The sequence below is a fragment of the Plectropomus leopardus genome, chromosome 9, assembly GCF_008729295.1.
Source record: "Plectropomus leopardus isolate mb chromosome 9, YSFRI_Pleo_2.0, whole genome shotgun sequence".
Taxonomy (NCBI): Eukaryota; Metazoa; Chordata; class Actinopteri; order Perciformes; family Serranidae; genus Plectropomus; species Plectropomus leopardus.
In genome coordinates this window covers 18,347,852-18,368,382 of record NC_056471.1, presented here as the reverse complement: position 1 = coordinate 18,368,382, position 20,531 = coordinate 18,347,852, and the positions used below count along the sequence as shown (strand labels likewise).

Here is a 20,531-nt window from a genome sequence, read left to right as displayed (position 1 = left end):
CTCAATCAAGAGTCCACAAATCAGCGCACGACCTCTGAGTCTGTTCACTTCAAACTAACTTTGTAGCAATCTGCAGTGAAATAGTACCTGAAGTGCCCGTCTAAAGAGTGTGCATCTGGGTAACCAAAACATAAACAGGGACCATCACCTGGGCAGATGTGGAGCGATGTTGTCTAGAGGAGCAGTAACACCACCAAGTGGCAGTTTGAAGTCATTGCACCTCATGGCCAAAATCTGAAAAGATGGAGCCACCCCGAAGCAGCAGTCTGCTGTCAGTGTCATATTTAATCTTATCTAACACAGAAATCCAGCATAACAAAATCCGACTGATTTCACTAGCTCTTAATTCGCTGTTAAAATAAAAGAAAAAAATATGTACAAAATGCTAAGTTTAAAAAGTTCATATCAAGCCTTTTATTTGGTATACAGATATTCATAGATTTATACAGTATATATAGATATATGTATATATGTAACACGTGTGCCACTGCAAAGTCACAGACAAACTTATTCTTACTAAGAAAAGAAAGGAAGAAGAAAAATATATAATGTGCTTAATTTCAAAAGTAGTGCCATGAAGCGCTCGTAATGAAAGATGATCAAAACCGGAATGATGAGGTAACTGCCAGGCAGGAAAACAATCACTTATAATGGTCTAGTAATAATAATAACAATAATAATAATAATAATAATAATAATCTACTGAAACAAATGGATCAAATAGGCAACCGAGAAATATAGTGGCAGCATGGACCCTTAGTGTCAAACTAGAGAAAAGGATTTAAGTCTATAACATACACACACACAGAGTATGCATACAGACAGACAGTGCATAAACGTACAAACAGGAAGTAAAGTCAGTCACTCATGAGAGCAAAAACTCTCCTATATTGTTACTGTTGTCCGGTACACAACAGAAACTCAGGCATGCTCCGAGACACCTAAAAATCTCTCTCACATACACACACACATACTGAAAACACACACTGTCTTGTACCACAGCCCAGCATTACAGGGCTGACCAAACAACGCTTGCACAGTTGTGGTGCATGCATGTGTATATACACACACACACACACACACACACACACACACACACACACATACACATACACACACACATACACACATACACACACACACACACACACACACACACACACCACAGCAGAATAGTGGTCAGGTGGGGTGTAATTTACTTAAAGATAACTGCTGGCTAAAAATTAAGATCAAACGTGAGGGAGAGGGGATAAGGATCGAAAGGATGACAAACAAGCAGAGAGTGCTGCACAAAAACACAAGGAGTGGTGTGTGTGTGTGTGTGTGTGTGTGTGTGTAAGCACATACATGTGTATCAATATATCAGGAGCAGGGAGTGCTGAACATGTTTGACAGACAATTACAAGGGTCTGGCTCCCTCATGTGGTCACTCTGAGTCTCTCTGGACCTCTGAGGCATCGGCCCGACAAATGGGACATGTCCTGTTGGCCTGGGGACAGACAGAGGAAACAAACATGATCCAGTTAGGTTTTTAAAGGCAGTCCATATTTTCAGTTTTGTTGCTGATCACACTGATAGCCCGATCCTAAAACTGCACATTTGGACAGTTACTAAACTCACTACTTCAATTCCCCGTTTTCTTTATTTGTTTTGTATTGATTTGTAATCCCTATAACCCAATTCACACTAGGCCCTTGGGCATGCCGTCATGACTCAAAATCACAAGACTGCGGTATAATGATTAACACACAAACGTTGGTGTTCAGAAGCCTTTTATAGCATTGTCAATGGGAAATTCAGTGTTAAAGTATGTGTATATCTTCCTCAGATGTTCCTATCCCTGGCTTTAGTGTGACTTACAGTCTGAATTTAGGAACACAGAGACACAAGCCTGATGTTTTTTCTGTTATCTAACAGACCTCCTGAAGAGTGAGATTCTCACTACACTTCTATCATTAAGATTAAATGAATATTTCACCCACAAAACGATCGTGTGTATATGAATAAGTCACGCCGTGTTACCTTAAGTTCATGAAGAAAACACTGTTTTTCCTGCATGCCTCTATGGAAAAAGGCAAGCATATTGATTTATTGATTGAATGGAAGACACGTTTTGCAACAGCAAAACTATGGGCACATTTATGCTTAACGTTAGATACATGTATGGACTCAGATGGAGCCCTCTGTTCATACACTGCGTTCATTTCATCCGTATTTGTGGCATGTTTCCTAAAAGCTTATGACCACGTAGGACCACTGAAGATCGTGGGGGCAGTGAGGCGTAGTTCATCAATATATGACCGTGGAAGACAAAGACATTAAAAAAAAGGAAGAACTGAATAACATGGCAATATATTGAAAATAATTCTACATCCACAAGTCACGACATATTTAATTTAATTTAATGGCCTAAAGACCACCGTCGTCTACAATGGTGCCTCCGTTAAAAGGTACATTATTATGACCTCCACTGTCGCCTCGTTTGTTGTTGTCTGAAACGTTTGACTCTGCCCTCTTGTGCCATCCGTTGGCTGTATCTATGTTGGTATAAAGGACACATTGAAGTATAAAGCCAGTTTACAACATTTAAAATGGACATATCTATTTGTCTACATAAAGGGAGTTTAAATGTGCTTTATATAAGAGTATTTTTACAAACTCTTACACAACCCATGCAGTACAATCCAAGTCTCATTCATCCAATCATATCATCAGTACTTCGCAAACACATTGGTTTTGCCAAAAACATTACTATAAAACTGAACTCAAAGTGAAAGTTGTGAATAATCTCTTTAAAAAACAGTATTTTTTGCAAAATTCATGTGTTTGGGAAGTTTTGGATTTACTGCACGGGTTGCACAAGAGTTTGTAAACAGATGCTTTTATGTCGTTTTGCTGTGGTTAAATGTGCTCCCAAATCAATTAAACGAATTAATAAGTCGGGCATTTTCCATGAAGACGAGAATGAATGAATTCAAAGTAACACAGCATGACCAATTGATTTAATAATTTTGCGAGTGAAGTTTTCCTTTAATATGTACTTGGACTGAAAATGAATCAGTGTCTTTCAACAAAAAAAAAAGGTTTTCTAAATGCAGCATTGCCAGCGCACTTACGCCACTCATAAGCGGGCTATTATGTGACACTTTAGCTCGAAGACTTGGATCCATTACCAAACAATGTGAGATCAGTCCTAGATTAACTCTGAGGTTGGATTACATTGAAGTGTGTGTGAGTGAGCAGGCTCCACAGGGTGGGTACTTACCCTCAGCCATTTGTCAACACACTTCCCGTGAAACTCGTGGCTGCAGGGCAGGACTCGCAGCAGTTGGCGGGACTCAAAATCACTCATACACACCACACACCTGCAACAAAAAACAGGTATTAGCATGTCAAAGTACGGCTGTTGTTGGACACACTTCTACATGACATACTGGGAATGCAGGCAGATTTAGCTTAACTGGTTATTCAGTTAGACTGTAATTACTGATGTCTTCTTGTATCTTTATCTCCTCTTACAACAATTCATGCACCAACTGTAGACAAAACACAAGTTGCTTTTTGATGTTTACCTTTAGGAATATGCGTACCAAGAATTATTTTGCATTCATGTGGTGTTGGAAATATGAGTTCCAAACAGGGAAACTGTACCTGAATGCCCCCTAAAGTCAGAACAGCAACATCACTACCGACTTTGACTTTACACGCTAAAATACAGCGGACAAAGTAAATGTTTGGTTGATGCTAAGAAACTTTTTATCAATTTATGTATTGCATATCAGTTTTGCCCACATATAATCTATAATAAGGTATTAGGTTGTAACTGTTGCTGTCCCCATTATTTATTAGCATTATCACCAATAACAAGTCAGGTAAAGCAATATTTTAGTGCTTTTGGGGAATGTATTGAAACAGCTATCAACATCTTGAGCAATAAAATACAACAAATCTTCTTTGCAGCATCCATGTTGATTCCACAATTTGACCTAAAAGCTCTTGAAAACACCAAAGTCATAAGAACGACATCAGGACTTGGGAAACAGGACCATCTGAGGAGCACATGAATGCAGCATTAGAACACGTTTCTCACAATACCCAACCCCAACAGGGACAGGTGACATTTGGGTTTTTTACCCGATATGCTGTGAAGTGGTTTTGAGTTTTCTGTAGCTTGCAAAACCACAAGTATGCTAAATAACTGCATAAACTCTGTTACTATTTACCATAAGCCTCTGTCAGAAAAACTGTAAACTCATCGTTTGGTGATCCTGAGGAGCTGACGCAAACCATCATAAATAATTCACCCGATCAACAAGTGACAGCCTGCTGTTTGAAAGGGTAGCACTCACAGTGTTTGTTCAGACTGATGGTTGTTTGGATTGAACCGATAGGAAGGAAGCTGTTCAATGTCTCCCTTGGTCAGTCCTCGAAGTTTGGCCTCTCCTAGACGCTCAGCGAGGTTCAGGAGGGCCTGTGGGGGAAAATACATCGGCAACAACAGAAGAATCAGAGTCTGAATCCAGCAAACATACAAAATAATAAAAGACATCAAATGAAGACAGACCTCATAATTTTCCACTTCTCCATCATCTACATCCAGCTCCAGACTGATTGCAGGACCTGTGGGCTGGACTGGCAGCATTGATCTACAGAGAAGGGGGGGGGGTGTAACAGAGACATTTAGAAATGTAATCCATCAAAGAAGCAAATTAAGCAATTAAGCAACTAAATTGAGAAGTTAATGCCCCCCCAAAACTATATTTTTCCATCTCATTCAAAAAAATAAAATCTTCCCTTATATTTGTATTCAGTATTTTAGCATTACTTAAAATTAGTTGTATATTTAAAAAAAAATGTTTTCATGATTTCATGTCTTACCTTTAACCTATTTTTCATGCCTTTTATGCAACAAATACTTTGGTGATTCACTCATTTATCTTGGTTTTACAGATTTAACTTATGTTTAAGTTAGGAGAAGCTCTCAAAACGTCTTTATCTTGAAGAAAACTTTCAATATCTTAGTGTATCTTTCACTATTGAAAGTTTTAACAAAACAAAAATATCTGACTGTACTAATGGCCCTCTCCACGCATAACTAATCAAAATGGAGGGTATCAACATGGTTAAGATTATCCTTAAGATTACAGATTTTGATAAGGACATGTAGATTTATTTTTCTGCTCTATCCGACATAATATTTGTCACTTACGATAATCACCTGAAACCAGTTGCATATTGAAAAAAAAAAATAAAAGAATAAAATCGGGCCATCTAAGAAATATTTGCACCGAAAAATAATATCAAATAAAACACAACCTTTCCTTCTCAACTGTCTTATACTGATCAACTTACAGGAAGTAAGGCAGGAGGCTGGGGTGGTAAGGCGAAGGTGGCAGTGGCTGCTGTGAGCGGTACCGTCGCCCCGGGAGACGCCGAGGAATAAAGTTTGGATAGGACTACGGGGAAATTAACAAAACATTTGTAAACAAATCATCACATGGAAATGTTTTGTTGGCTTTTTTTCAAAGATTTCTTCACATTGTAACGAAATATTCTTATTGCTCACCACTCCGAAAAACTCCTGTGGCAGAGGGTCATGGGAGAGGAAGTGAAGCTGTGTGGAGTGCGGTGTGAGGGCAGGGTGGGTGGCGGGAGGATAGTGGAGCCCAGCACCCAAAGACAGGTGTTCTCCGAGCAGCTCCACGTCATTCTCTATCCTCTGTAACGGCTGGAGAAGAAAACACAAACTGTAACTGTCAGAGATTATTTCATATGATCACAGCAACAAAAGCACTGAAAAAACATCCAAACACAAGATAACAGACACATTTGAGGTGAGGGGGAGGAGGAGGAGGAAACAAACATATCCTGCAAGTGCGGATTATATTAACAATTATTCATATAAATCAACCTAAGGTTTGTTATTCATTATTTTTTTCTTCTAAGATGTCGTCAAAAATGCATCTAAAAATCATTTGGATCTGCTTTAACCTTTGTAAACGTTGACACACTGGTTATTTAAACACTGTTGTTATTTTAACCAAGAGCAACCAAGAAACACATTTATTCTTTAACTGCAGAACTACCATTTATCTGCTTTTCATTGTTGGAGTTCACTCACTTAGCTGTAAGTGTGATGCTTGCTGTGAAGGCATTCAGCTGAAAAACATCCTTTTTCTTTACATGTCCTATTTTTCTCACTGAACACTGCACCGTTTCCAAGCGCTTGCAAACACTTTAGGAGAACATAACAAATTGCTTCAACTCAAATGTATAAAATATGCATAATCCATTTTGCTTTAACATTGTAAAACACCTTTGCTGCAGCGAGGAAAACATTTAGAGCTTCCCTGAAAGATGCTGACTGTCACACTGGTTCCTCAAGTGAAAACTTGTAGTAGTTTTTGTGAATATCAAAAAGGGTGGAAAACATTTCTCAAGAGATGTACAGACAGTAAGATCAAATAAACACATGATGTCTGTCCTCTGCTTATCCTGTCAATTCAGACTTAAATGCCATATTTCAAAATATTCACAAAAACTGCATCTGATACCAAAACAAACGTGAATTGCTGCTTACTGATCGGGCCTGCTGCGTTGGATAGGGTCCAAACTGTCCAGGCTGAGGAAGGTGAGGAGGGTGGTGGGAAAGGTGTGCTGGGGGGTGGGGGAGGTGAGGAGGGGGGAGCAGGAAGGCCGGATCACTGGACAGCAGTGATGGGAACGGGTAGGGCATGGGTAAGTGCTGCACAGAACAAGTCTGAAGGACCTGGAAAAAAGAAAACAGCCATATTAAAGTATTTTGAGAATGTCAGTAATAGAAAATGTGTCACTCTGCTGTTTGGAAACAAACACTCACAGGAGGAGGGACACTGCAGACGGGATAGTGCTGTCCACTGAAGACAACTGAGCACGCTGGGATCTGCTGAGGGGCGGAGCGAGGCGGTAGGCCTGGTGGCGCTCCCGGAGGAGACACAGGATACGATACTGGAGCTGAACCCTAAATATGAAGATTAAAGGGTAAAGGTCAACTCTATGAACAACTGTGATTCAAAGCTGAGCAGCTGGAGTCCAAGACTTAGTCCACATTGTCTAAGGAGCAAGAAGCAAAACACCACAGATTTATCTTTGGTGTTGAGCAGAAACTGAGGAGGGTTTTCTAAATACAGAAATGTTCAGAGAGGATACAATGTCTGTGTTGTAGGTACTTATTTATGGCTATGAACTTGGGTGAATTATTATTTTTTATTAAGATGATTTAAGAGTGTTAATATTTCGTGAAATGGCTTGTCTAAACCCTGGCATTTTCTGGTGCTTGGATGATCAAAAGCTAGAATAGTTTTTTTAATTTTGAGGTGTTTAAGTTTGCCAATTTTGTTGCAAAAGCCTGGAAGAGAAGGCAAGAAAGTTTGTTTAATTAGTGCTTATTCTGATTTTATTTTCAGTGCTACACACTAAGTGTCTCTAAGAGTGAACCCTGAGCTCAGTCCTACTCAGTGATGAATTGATTATGTACAATGCTTTTGTTGCTTTGCTCCATTTTCTTTCCTTTTTATGCTTTCTGATAATATGTACGCTGGACTCTGGTCCCGGCTTGCTTTGATTTTATGGCTTCTTGTAAGATCCTGCAGGCTGGACATAACTGTTTGCATGACACAGGGATAAAAAAATTCATTAATGCATTCATTAATTTATACTTAAGTGGAATTTGACTGAGGTCAAACACCTCAACTCACTCTTTAACCTGCAACATCGACCTGTGGCCAACTTTACAGTTTATCCACTAATGTAAGCTGTCCCCATCAGATCCACTTAGTGCTGTTGTGTGTTTCATTGTATTTCTAGAGATGAGTTAAAAGTACATATAGTAATCCCTCCAATTAGTGATAGCCATAAACAATTAATTCAATATCAGATACGATGTTTTAAAATGAAAAAAAAATCCTGCTTTTATTTGGCTTTCTAAAAAGATTAATGACACGCACTGCAATTTCTCAGGGGTAAAGTTTCCATTTGCCAATAAACTTTCCTCCACCCCAGCCAAATTAAAAACTTATTTTACTGAATCATCCTCTGCTGGAAGAACAAGCACATAAGCCAGAACAAGCTAAAAAACAACTTTCACCTACATGGTGACGATTAGTTTGCTCTATCAATAACAGGAAATGTAAAGATTAAACAGACCACTGTGACAAATTAAAATAACATCAGTCATACTCTCTGTATTCAACATCTTTAACTGAAAACAAGTTAATATAATAGTTGAGTATCTATAAGTTTTATGCATGTCTTTTTTTTTGTGCAGAATGAGGACAGAAAAACAAAAACTACCTTTGAGAATAGCACTGTCAGTCGTAAAAAGTGAGTCGTATTTACTGGAATAATTTTCTCAGCTGACTGTATATTTTGTTTTCCTAACTCATCCTACCGAGGAGACCACGTGATCTCACAAACTCACCTGCTCGTGGAGGTCCAGCACCACGCTGCTCTGCTGGGATGGATGAGGGTGTGGGTGCTGTGGATGGGCTGCAGGGTGCAGCAGCCTGGGAGACAGGTTTGGTGACTGATGCAGGGGCCTCGGTGAGGGATTTGGGGGATGGTGACCTGGGCGCTCTTCAAGGCCGGGCCCCAGCCCTCGGGGAGGTTGCTGGCTGTAGGGTGGGTAGCCTTGAGGCGGAGCTGGGTGACGGTAGTTCTCATCCTGGTGGCCTGGCGACGGGCCATGATGGGAGTGCAGGTGGTGGTGGTGATGGTGGTGGGCGTTAGGGTGGTGATGGTGGTGGTGGTTGTTGTTGCTGTTGTAGTGGTGGTGGTTGTTGTGGGCGTGGTGATGGTGGCGGGTCAGACGGTCTCTCCGGCCACGCTGGCGTCTCATTGGAGGACTGAAGTGTAAGAAAGAGGGGAAAACTGAAGAAGAAGCCCAAGAAACAATGCTGTCATTTGCATTATTAGAAATACTGTACTAGGGCTGTAACCTACCATACATAACTGAATGGAGTATCCTGCCAGTTCAGAATTTCACTTCGATAACACTGTCACACTCACAATGGACAGTTTAAAACAAAAAAATATTGAAATTGGTGCAGCAGAACCAGAGATACAGTCTTTTTTATCGCCACTCAATCTTTTTCTTTGTCTAAACCTGCTGCCTTCATTACCCACAATGCAACTTAACCCCCAATGGTTTGGTTGGAGATTCTGGTGTGTTATACTGGTAACGGCTTATGCAGTCTCAAGCAGTTAGCTTCGAGCAGGGATGACAAGTACGCCTCAGAGGCTTTTTGCTCACAGCACGGGCAGACCTGGTTGAAAATCAGCAAAGTATTCCTTAAAGTGATTTCACTTGTGGCAATTTATCAGATTTCACACAGCTAACCCCCAAAATTTTCAACTTTAAAACAAAATACTGACAAAGTTGGATAAAGATCATGTTTTTTAACCATAAATCTTTTGCCAAGTACGCTATGTGTGAATGAAAGACAAAATACAGGCCAGTGACACTTCTGACATTTAACTTAAATCTAAGTACTAAAATTCATCAGCAGCCCTTATAAATAAAGTCTCAATACATTCACCATCAGTAGCAGAGTAATTCAGCATTATTACGCCTATTGCACTGTTACTGTATTGATACTTTAATATATATTTTAAGCATTTTGTTTTTGCGGTAGCTCATATGGCTTAAAACCACAAATCAAAATGTTTTCAATGTAAGGCTGATGAACCAATGATCATTTTATTTATCAGTTAATCTGACAATTAGTTCTTAATTAATCATTTAACTTCTATGGAAAATACTCTCTGTCAGAATTTTTTAAAGCCAAGAGTAACATCCTCAAATGTCTTGTTTTAACAACAGTCCAAAACCAAAAATTATTCAATTATTTATTAAAATGGAAAACAAGAGAAAGGCAGAAAATCTTCATATTTGTGAGGCCAGAACCATACAGAAAAATAATTTAAAGTGATAATCAAAACAGTTGCAGCATACCTGTGTTTATTTCAGCTTGGTTTTAAATATTTCACTATTGCATTATTGGCAGAATCAGTCAACAAAAAAATGTGACAAAAATTCTGATAGATCTGATTAATTATTACAGTAATTTATCATGTAAAATGATGCATAATTTTTTGGTAATAGCCTCTCAAATCCTTGTTTTGGTTTGTTAAATGTGATTGATACTTTACATATACATTTGAGATGTTGTCATTATTTTTGACATGTTACAGGCTGTCAGAAGAGAACTGTCATATGTATTTGTGCCATAATTACCTGCGTCGGTTACGAACAGGCGTGTGGCATCTCTCTGGCATGTAGTGGGGGTGTGGTCTGCGACTGGGAGGCAGCTCCCAGGGGCGAATGGGAGAGGAAGGAGTCGAAGGAGGGGCAGAGTTTAGATCCAACATGGTCTGCTGGGAAAGACGCTGCCTTTTCGGGCTTGGGCTGTCTTCCATCTGCACACAGAGGAAAGGAGGAGGGGCAGTTGGTCAGGGAAAAACAAAAAAGAGGGTGGACAAAGGGGAGAATGAATAAGAAAACATTGACATACAAATCCTATTCAAACCAGGAGCAAAGCAGAAGCAACAGGCAGTGCTCATGTTTCATACTTACCTTGTCCCGATCCTCGCTGCACACATTATCTGGATGAAAATGTAGCACTCCTCCTGCAGGCCACAGAGAGGGAAAAACACTGAATCAGATAAGATAGGGCTGAGAAAAACACCAACATCACAAGACACATGGACAAACGCTTGATAAGTCAACAGAAATACAACAATACCAGCAACACACAAGCAGCTGGTTGCCTCTGATTTGATTTTCCATTTTTAGACCTAGTTGGATCATCATGAAGCCTGCCTGGTTTGCTTAAACAGTTCTACGGACATAACACTACAAAATCTAACAGTGACAACAGCAAGAAGTGTATTCAACATCTTGCTTAACAAACACAGTTACAGTCCTCTGTCCTCAGTGAGGGTCTGTCTTCAAAACAGGCTTTGAATTTCCTGCAGACAAGAGAGGAAGCCATCTCTGGAAGATGTCACACTGGTCTCATCCTCTCTGCTTCTCACAGACAAATCATTCCCTCTGATCTACCATGAGAAGTCAGTGCAGACTCACTGAAACAGACACACAAAGACATCCACTTATCAAATGTGTGCAACACACCAGAGCCTCTTGTTGTCTTTGTACAACTAACGGTGACTCTGTTTACATGCACACTAATAGTCCACTGTTATTTAGAATATATGACAATATTGTGAATTTGATATGGGGTCATGTAAACAGACATGACATGTGGGATATGCCAATATTCAGGTTTTGGCAGCATTCATTGGACATAAAGCCCATTCGGAATTGGGGTTTTTACTGGAGTTTACCTTGCTTTGCTTGCCTGATCATAGTCAGCTCTGTGCATTGTACAAAAACCAACTAGCCAGGGCTTTCGGGTAAAGTAGCCTAAATTTCTATTTGGAAGGAGAAATGGACCTACTTGTAAGGAGTAACTAGACCCCCCACTTTTGACTTGAGCCATTCCTCCCTACTGTGAAAAAAGCCTCAAAAATGGGCTGGGAGGGGAGCTAGGACACATCCAGTCACCCAAACGTGCCGCCTCTTGATCCACAGCCCCTCCCTGCCTCCCTCACATACATAGTAGTCGGCTGGTGAGAGGGTGGCATCAGAGAACAGGGCAGGGACAGGGGCTTTGGTTGGTGATGAAAGTCTCCTCCTACCAGAATCAGCCAATCCAAATTTCAATTGCAATAGCCAGTTTTCAACCTTTAGAGGGCAGTCACTATGCGTATTTATACACAAGATGTAGAATTTTAATACCAAATGTCAAATGTTGGTCCTGAGTCAATCAACAGCACTACTAAATACCCATACACACACACACACACACACATATACAGTATATATATATATAGAGAGAGAGATAGGGAGAGCTTTTCCACTTAAAAAAAGTGGTTAAGGGGTTAATTACCCTTTAAACATTATAAAGGACTTGGACATCAACAGGATTTTGGATATGTGCAAATATCACAGCAATGACCTTTTAATGAATGTGGTTGAAGGGGAGCTGTGTTTGCATGGTCGAACAAATCTGCCACCGGTGGAAAACTTTGAAGAACTCTATTTTTTAAGCAAAGAAGCGAAATGGCACAAACAGTACCATTCTTTCCACTTTTTCACATTTTGACGTGATAAATGACGTGAGGTCATATTAATCGGAGTAGACAGAGCTTCATGTAGACGTAATATCAGTGAAATATTCATTTTCATTAGCCATGTAAACAATTTAGCAGGACTATTGTCTTTTTCGGAATAAAGGCAAAAACTGTAATATTTTCTGCATGTAAGTATAGCCATCAGGCCCTTTTACACTACCTGTTCAAAGCAGGATAGTAGGGCCGTTATTTTTCCTCATCATACTGTATAAAAGGTACAATCACAGAGTGAAGAGGGTAGAGTTGTCTGCGACCCTCTATGGGGAGATCTGAAACAAAGTTCAGGAGATCAACTCTCCGACCAGAGGACGAGATCCGCTGCCATTTAACAGGGACGGTAAATTAATGTTATTTTCATGTTATTCCATTGTTATTGTTTAAAAAGCATATGTTATATCACAATAGAGGCTGGCGCTGTTGTGTTACGTGTCACACCCATGAGCTCTGTGTTAAAAAGGCTATTGGCTGAATGTAGATAATGACTTTTGTTTCCAGTCATCAGCTCACCTTCACCATCTCTTATCTCCAAGTTACTAAAGCATATTATCAAAAGCTGAAAGGATTAATTGGTTAGTCAGCTGAAAGAAAATGATCATGTCATTTATTAAGGAAAAAATGTAGCTTCTCAAATGTGATTTGCTGCTTTTCTCTGTTTAATATCTTTGTAAATTTAGTATCCTTGGGTTTTAGGGTGTTGGTTGGACAAAACAAGCTATTTGAAGACATCGCTTTGGGTTTGGGAAATTGTGACATTTTCAAAGTTTTCTGACATTTTAATACTCAAAGAATCACAAAAAAAAGATCAATGAAAATAATTCTTAGTTGCAGCCCCATCCCATCCGGAGTGACAATGTAGAGTTGTCCTTAGGAAAACTATCAATTACCACATAGCCTTATTTTAACTGTGTTTTGGTATGCATCTGCATGTCCCTGAGCAAGGCAGTGAACCATTATTAGCTCTGCAAAAACAGCTCAGTACTGTGCTTCTTCCCCATTTTTTTATGTCCTTGTGGTGAACAAGCGATAAAAATCTCTCTCCAAAGATCAACAGACCATCACAGAAGACTCCCTAATGATATGAAAGAGATTATTATGTGCAAAAAAAAAAAGCAACACTAAAAAAAGAAAAATCACATCCCTGAATAAAGCAGTAATACCACAAACATAATCTCAAAAGAACACAATGCTCTCCCAGCTGTTTATCTGACAGTCCACATGTGCAATCTGGATGCAGCATGTGCACACAGACATTTCAGCAGCTTAAGGAGGATGTCCTTGAACTCAGCTGACAAGAGTTTCCTCTAAGCAGTCCCCCAAAAACCTTTAATCACCAAAAAGAGGGGGAAAAAAACTCTCCTCCCCTCATCTCTATTTCTCCCACTATGCCTCTCTCATACAAACAGCTCCTTCTGTCTCCCCAGAAACAACAGATATGAAAGCAAACCCCCCCACCCCTTTCTTGTCTTTGCGACGCCACTCCAGAGCCATGTGAAGTCTGCCGATAGTGACAGCTCAAAGACGCCCTGCTAGTGGCTGCCGAGAACAGAGGGACAGTCGGTTGACTGCCTATCCAACAGTGGGGCCAACACACTGGCTTACATCTTTATCTGCCATGCTTTTTTTCCAGACCTCATAGGGTCCTGGGCCTCAGCCGCCCATGTGTTTTGAGGGGAAGTAGGTCTGTTAATGCTGATTCACCCCGGGGGGCAGAGGCGAGGGGATGGTAAGCCAGACTGGACGGGTTCTGTTGGCAAGCAGACACGACCTTGTTTCCTCCGAGCATGGCTGCTGGGGAAGACTGACACCATATATTTTACGACAGGCAATCAAGTCAGGCGGGCAGGATAGTGAACTTAACTGTCATCGAGGAGCAATTTGCTCCTATTCTTTAATAAAGACTTGAACTACCATTTAGAGGAGACAAGCTGAAGTACATAAATAATCTGTTCAGGGCTGCAACTAACAATTAATTTCCATTATTTTTTACTAACCAATTTTTTTTCAATTGTTTTGTCAATAAATGTCAAAAAAAAAACCTAAACACGCTCTCTATCATTTCACAGAGCCTAAGGTGACAAGTTGTATGTTTTATCTGACCAAAAATAACTAAAAACAATAACTTGATGGTCAAAATAGTTGCCAGTTAATTTTCAGTTGATAAACTAGTCGATTAATTGACTAATTGTTGCAGCTCTTAATCTATTGTACCCCCAAAATATACAGAGTCTCAGGTTATTACAGTATTAATGGGGGTCTGTAAAAACCGGTTGCTATTAAATTGTAAGCAGGGGTGGGGTCAAAAATACAGTGTCAGTACACAGACACCAAGTATGGATTTTTTATCATATACATAATTTATTACAGATAGAAACTGAACTTTAAGGAGCCTAATAGAATTATTACGTATATCGTTTTTTCAGTCCACCAGGTACAATTTTCTGAAATAAAAATGACTACAGTGAGAAACTTAATCGTTTAAACTTTATCTCATTAGATACAAGAGATACTGACTTTTTTTCATTAGGGTACATAATTTACTGCTGAAAAGGGTAATAAACTGCAATACATTACAATACAGCATACTGCAAAATGTTTCAAATCTCAATATCATATTGTGACCAAAGTACTGCAATAATATCGAATCGTGGGACCTCTGGTGATTCCCACCTCGTGTTGCGATGCTGGCAGGCTGTGAGAAGCAACACTCAGGCTACACAGGGTGATAATAACATGCTTGACAGCAGGGGAGAGAAAAAGGAGGAGAAAAAAACAGAGGTAAGACAGAGGGACACATTTTAACACCCCCAAATCCTACCCTGACACATTCTGCATAAAGCGACGCCAAGAGGCGTAATACAGTGACATGAACGAAAACAAACAAGCACTGACAAACAGGAAATATGTACCGCACTTAAACACACACTTATTTTCGAGCATGTTAAACACACAGAGACCATCTCAGAAGAGGCATGTGCAGCTGTTGAGACGATGGAGGCTGATCACACAGCTGGGAGATACACTGTTTAAGTCATCCACACAAACCCCTCTGTAGTCTCATAATCTGGAAAGCATGTGTTTTTGTGTGTATCCCCTCTGTGTGGGATATTTTGGGTGTTTGGCAACAGTGCTGCTATTACGACAGAGACCCATTAAAAGCCTGCTTTCATTCATTCACAGCACTTCTTTTTTTGGCTTTGAGGGAATCCAATCTGGTATTACAGAAGGTTTCTCCAGTCACTTTTCCTGTGGTCAGCAACGGAAACCTGCTGAACACTAAACAGACGGGTGTCAATGATGAAAAAAGGAGGCCGGGGTGCAGTCTCACTTTGAATTTCCTCTCTGGTTGTTTCATTTAGTTCTTCGTCTTTTTATTTTAGAGGTTTGGGGGAGTTTTCATTATCTTCTCAGTGGGTTTGGTATGGAACTATTGCTGCTGCGGGCATGAAAAGCCTTTTTAAATAACAGTTTGAATGATGCTGGGTAATGCAAATACATTTAGCATTACAATGTGAATAAACCAACAATGTGCAAACATAACTCTAATGTTCATTCCTCTGTTTCATTGTGTTTGGGCAGGGCTTTTCAACTACACCTTTACCCTGCCCTGAACCATTATATAAGAGATCTTTTTTGGGAAAACATGGAGCTTTGCACAAGCTTAAATGTAAGTTAAATAGCACTGAGCCATATGGATGAAAGGGCTAATGGAGAACTACAATGAAGGCTGTATTATCAGCCTGCATCACAGCAGTGAGCGATCAGAAACAAAAAGATAAAATTACTATCAAGAAAAAGAATTTATTTCAAACTCTTTCAAGGCTCCGAACTGTTCTTTTAGATCTTGTGAAGACTGAATCTGCAGGATGTCTAAAGCACGAGGCAAATGGATCAGCCCCTGATCTGATTAAGAGTGAAAACATTCTGACCTCTAGCCATCAATATTACAGTTTGAATCCACTAGATTTCCACTGACCGAAAAGATTTGTTTTATATATTTTTATAGAACATATCTTTGCATATTACTGTAATGCTAATAAGTTTATTGTGCCATTACTTAAATAATCTCCTGCAGCATTTCTTTCCCAATATCTTCACTACATCCACAGCTGTAACATAATATGACCTGCAGGCCTTCAGCACCACCATGCCTGGAGTATCCAAAGGAAAAGTCTGCAGTGCTAAATTCATTCTCTGTGCTGGTATAATATGAACTGTAAATCAAGTAACGTAATACATTCCATTGCATTTATATAGCTGCCACTTCTATGCAATGCAACTTATAATAAGTGCATTCGACAATGTGGATTCAACCCCAAACTTGTAAGAAGTTGAACCAAGCAAGTACATTAGCTTCAACATGCGTAACTGCTTTCACCCCAGAAGAAGGCATATAGCAATGAAAGAAAAATTGGCAAAAATTTATTTTTAAAAAAGAGAGATTAAAATGAACTGAAAATGTATAAAATAAATAAATATTTCAAATGACCTGGGAAAAGTGCTTAAAAATTATAATAATTTTGTAACATGATTTTATATTAGTAATTATGACAGTTATATAGTTTTTCCCCAAGTTGTTTTCACTGGACATTTCCCCTAACCTTTTTTATATTTTTAAAAAGAACATTTTTTCAATCTGCAAATTTCTTGCAATTGGTGAAAAATGTATTAGCAAATAGCTCATTGCCCTTTTCCTATGTTTCTGAAAGCAATTGCACCATTTTATTGAGGGTCCAAAGGTTTAAATATTTGTGAAAGGCATCTGAGAGCAGCACAAGGACGTCAAACCAGGTTTCAAAGGGTAAAGTGCATCACACAAGCCTAAGTTCAGGGACACGGTTTACCCCATTTACCTGAGTAAATGCTATCTAAACATCTGAAGCAGAACCTTCACCTTGCATGACATCTAGCTGGCCTTTCAAGCAACAGCTTGCAGTGAAAGCACCAAGCCTTTTAGTTAAATGTCTCAAAGCCTGTTAAGCTGCTAGTGGTCTGCCTGCATCCCTCAGGGGGTGTATCCTGTGCGAGTGTGTGTAATGATGCATCTAGCCGGGCTGCAGGCCCTGTTTACTGAAGCCTTGCTTACCGGCCCCGGGGTGTCTGTGAGCTCCGTGCGATGAGTGGCGCTGCGCCCCTGCGGACAGGTAGCTCCCCTGGGTGTGTTGCTGCTGGCTCTCCGAGTAGCTCCGACCACCGTGGTGCGGCGCCCAGCCGGGGTTGCTCTGCTGCGGGTAGCTCACCCCTCCTCCGCTGGCGTTCATCATGCTCCCGTTACCAACCGCGTTGCCATTACCGTTGCTCCCAACGTTGCCGTTCATGCCGAAATGATAGAAGCCAGACCGAGACCGCGACCGAGTCCTCGGGGGGTCCATGGCTGGAGAGGGCGGTGGTGGATGGACGTGATGGAGGCAGGCTGGAGAGATGGACGTCCAGAAACGGGCTGGAGACTCTCTCGTCTACTCTCTATCCACCTAGTTACCTCTGACGGCTACTGCGGGTGTTTTCAGAGGCATTTAAAGCTCGAGTATAATGAGATGAGATACCTGAAAGCAGCGGGTTCAGGGAAGCACTGCCCTCATATGTCGCACAATCTGCACACTCTCCATCCACTGTCCCCCGAGCTGTTTATTTTGCCCTTTATGAACGCACACACGTATTTAAGAAAAAATACTGTATTTATACCAGCATGCAGAATAACAAAACAGTAACCAAAAATACAATTCTCTCTAAGTTTTCTGTGGTTTTCGTCGTTGCCAGAACAACAGCTGAGCAAGTCTCGGGTTCTCTATTGTCTTTTCACAGTGGAACAGTGTCGGGCTTTCCACAATAAAATAAAGTGTTTTTAAGGCATCAGTCGCACGCAACTGAGTCCTAAACGAGTGAGCTCATTACCAATGCATATACTACCATGCAGCTGAAGTTAATATCGCTCGCTCTCTGCCCCTAAAAGCTTGTCAAGTTAAATCCCTCAACACAAGATGGCTAGCTCTCGAGCGTTAGCAAACTAAAGGCTGCCCCGATAGCTGGTTGTGAAAAGTTATTAGCATAAATTCGTGGATAAATTGCAACTAAATTAAAACGAGTAGCCTTCTTTAAGTAGTAAAGTGACACCCCTTTGCGTTGGCTAACTATACCCGCTCGTTCATTAGCATAATTTTGATTTTTCAGCTAGCCCAAGGCTAACAGGAAGCGGGGTCCAGAGGGGAAAACAAGTCCAACAGTGCCGACATTACAAGCTAGCTAACGTCGCACCGTGTCGATGTTAGACTGGCCGTTAAACAATGCTACTAGCGGATTACCTCAGAGCGCGTGAGAAAAAAGACAGCCACCTTATCCGTCAGGTAACGAGGACAATATTTGTCCAATTTAAATCCCCTCTCGCTATCGAGTGTTTTCTCTGGTCAGCGGGGAGTGTAGTGGAGATCAATCAATGGGAGTTTCACATCTCCGCCAAGGCGTCCCCAATCGATCACAGAGAAACATGTAGCTCGTCACAAGCTTAACACGCGATGTATTTGTCAGTAAATAATAAAACTCCGCATACGAGGAAACACTGACATTCGTGTCACATTCTTCGAAGCAAAACTTGTTTCAATGACGGCGGTTATGGTTCATTTTAAGGAGCAGCTTGCGATCGGAGTTGATTACTTCAGTCTGGCAAACCCCGGGCAGCTGCTCAGTTCATTAATAATTCAGCAGCTTCATACCAGAAATACTATAAGACAACGCTTTGAAACACACTGGCTTCATACTGCTTCTCTGGTAGGCGAGCTCTACATACAACGATACCTAGACCATTCTCCGATGTACTATATGAATCCAGCCCCCCATGCTTTTATGTTTTCACGTACCAGACGTCACACATCAACCCTCTATCATTTCAATCCAAAAGGCTTTATTGGCAGAACATTTAACATGTGTTGCCAAAGCACAATTAAAACACAGCGATTATCAGCAGATCACATAAATGGCAATATTAGTACAATAGAGTAAAACTGGTATTTAAACAAGTAAAGAATTGAATCATATTCTGTACTGTTTATATTTATTCTATATTTATATTGTATATTTAAACTATTTATACTATACTATGTACATGTATGCAGTGCACATATACACCTGCATATATACATACATATCTCATGTCTCATACAGAACTGTGCTTCAGTCTGAGGCCACTGTAGAGCTGTACTTTTAGCAAAGTTGCAATAACAATGTATACACACACGCACACACACACACAAACACACACATATATACAAACAAAGAATACAGAGAATATGAACAATTCATTAAACTTAACTTAGAACAAAATGGCTTATTCAGACTGCAGTCAATGTTTAGTGTGACCTCTCTTCTTTACATATAGCATTTCTCAAACTACCGTCAAGTTTTCTTAAAGACTCCTCTGGTAAACCAGAAGATCAGTATTGTAAATCTCATATTGTCTGCCCCAGAGATAGTTCAAGACATGCTGAGTGGGAAGGCAGATCACACAAAATACTTGCAACTTTTTTTTTCCCTGAAATATTTACTTTTTTAATACTGTATACATATTCCCTCTATGTTCTTGTTGTATTTTAGAAGAGACTACAGAAAATATAAATATGTATGATGTATTATATGTATAATATGTATTATAAACCTGCTAAAATAACAAAGTTTAAGGCGGCCTAAGACTTTTGCACAGTGCTGTAGGTTTACCTAAAAAATGCACGTTTTGCATGTGTTCAGGCATTATAGAACTGCTGTATATACAAGTAATTGTTTATTTTAAGTCAAATAATCTATACTATATATTAATATAAGATGACTAATTATAAACAACAAAAATTATACACAAGTTTATCTGTAAATGTGTGCTTATTGTTATCTTTACAAAATAATTATTCCTTTTTACACAGGCTAATCACAGTTCTGTGTCTTTGACCTAATTTCAAGTATTTTTAATTACAGATTTTCTACAATTTGCACTGTATTTAGGGGATAAACTCTTTTAAAATATCATTGATCCTCCCCAGAGCTACAAATACTTTTCTTTGAGCTTCCCTGAGTGAGTGGGGAAAAATGTATGACCCTCCCTCCATCATAAAAGACTGAATTTCAGTTTCTGGCTATGATAAGCAGTGTAATTTGGGAATTTTTAAAATGCAATAAAACATGAATTTGCAAACCCATTTGCATGTTTTGGGGTTCTGAGGGTATTTAAATTAAATAAAAAACATTTTAAAAAGTTGAATGCCCCTCCCCCAAGCCAAATTAAAAAAAGTTAACTCTCTCCACAGTGCTTAAAACTTCTTTGA

The 20,531-nt window shown here is 39.9% G+C and overlaps 1 protein-coding gene across 1 annotated transcript; it reads right to left on the bottom strand.

Annotated features, from left to right (window-relative positions):
• Nucleotides 1-386: 386 nt before the first annotated feature.
• Nucleotides 387-18,644, bottom strand: LOC121947946 (E3 ubiquitin-protein ligase RNF38-like). Its single transcript, XM_042493149.1, has 12 exons — nucleotides 17,315-18,644; nucleotides 10,613-10,665; nucleotides 10,274-10,455; nucleotides 8,459-8,882; nucleotides 6,860-7,000; nucleotides 6,581-6,769; nucleotides 5,567-5,728; nucleotides 5,353-5,456; nucleotides 4,565-4,646; nucleotides 4,350-4,471; nucleotides 3,266-3,365; nucleotides 387-1,489 (listed from the first exon to the last, which is right to left on the bottom strand). Exons 1-12 carry the CDS (start codon nucleotides 17,598-17,600, stop codon nucleotides 1,427-1,429), a joined length of 1,908 nt encoding a protein of 635 aa, XP_042349083.1. The 5' UTR covers nucleotides 17,601-18,644; the 3' UTR covers nucleotides 387-1,426.
• Between the last annotated feature and the right edge of the window lie 1,887 nt (nucleotides 18,645-20,531).

Excerpts from the sequence above, each read along its gene's own strand:
- LOC121947946 (XM_042493149.1), bottom strand. The coding sequence starts at position 17,600 with ATGGACCCCCCGAGGACTCGGTCGCGGTCTCGGTCTGGCTTCTATCAT. Across the intron at positions 8,883-10,273 it reads CCTGTTCGTAACCGACGCAG|TCCTCCAATGAGACGCCAGC; the intron begins GTAATTATGGCA and ends CTTACACTTCAG. Across the intron at positions 7,001-8,458 it reads TGCTGGACCTCCACGAGCAG|GGTTCAGCTCCAGTATCGTA; the intron begins GTGAGTTTGTGA and ends CTTCATATTTAG.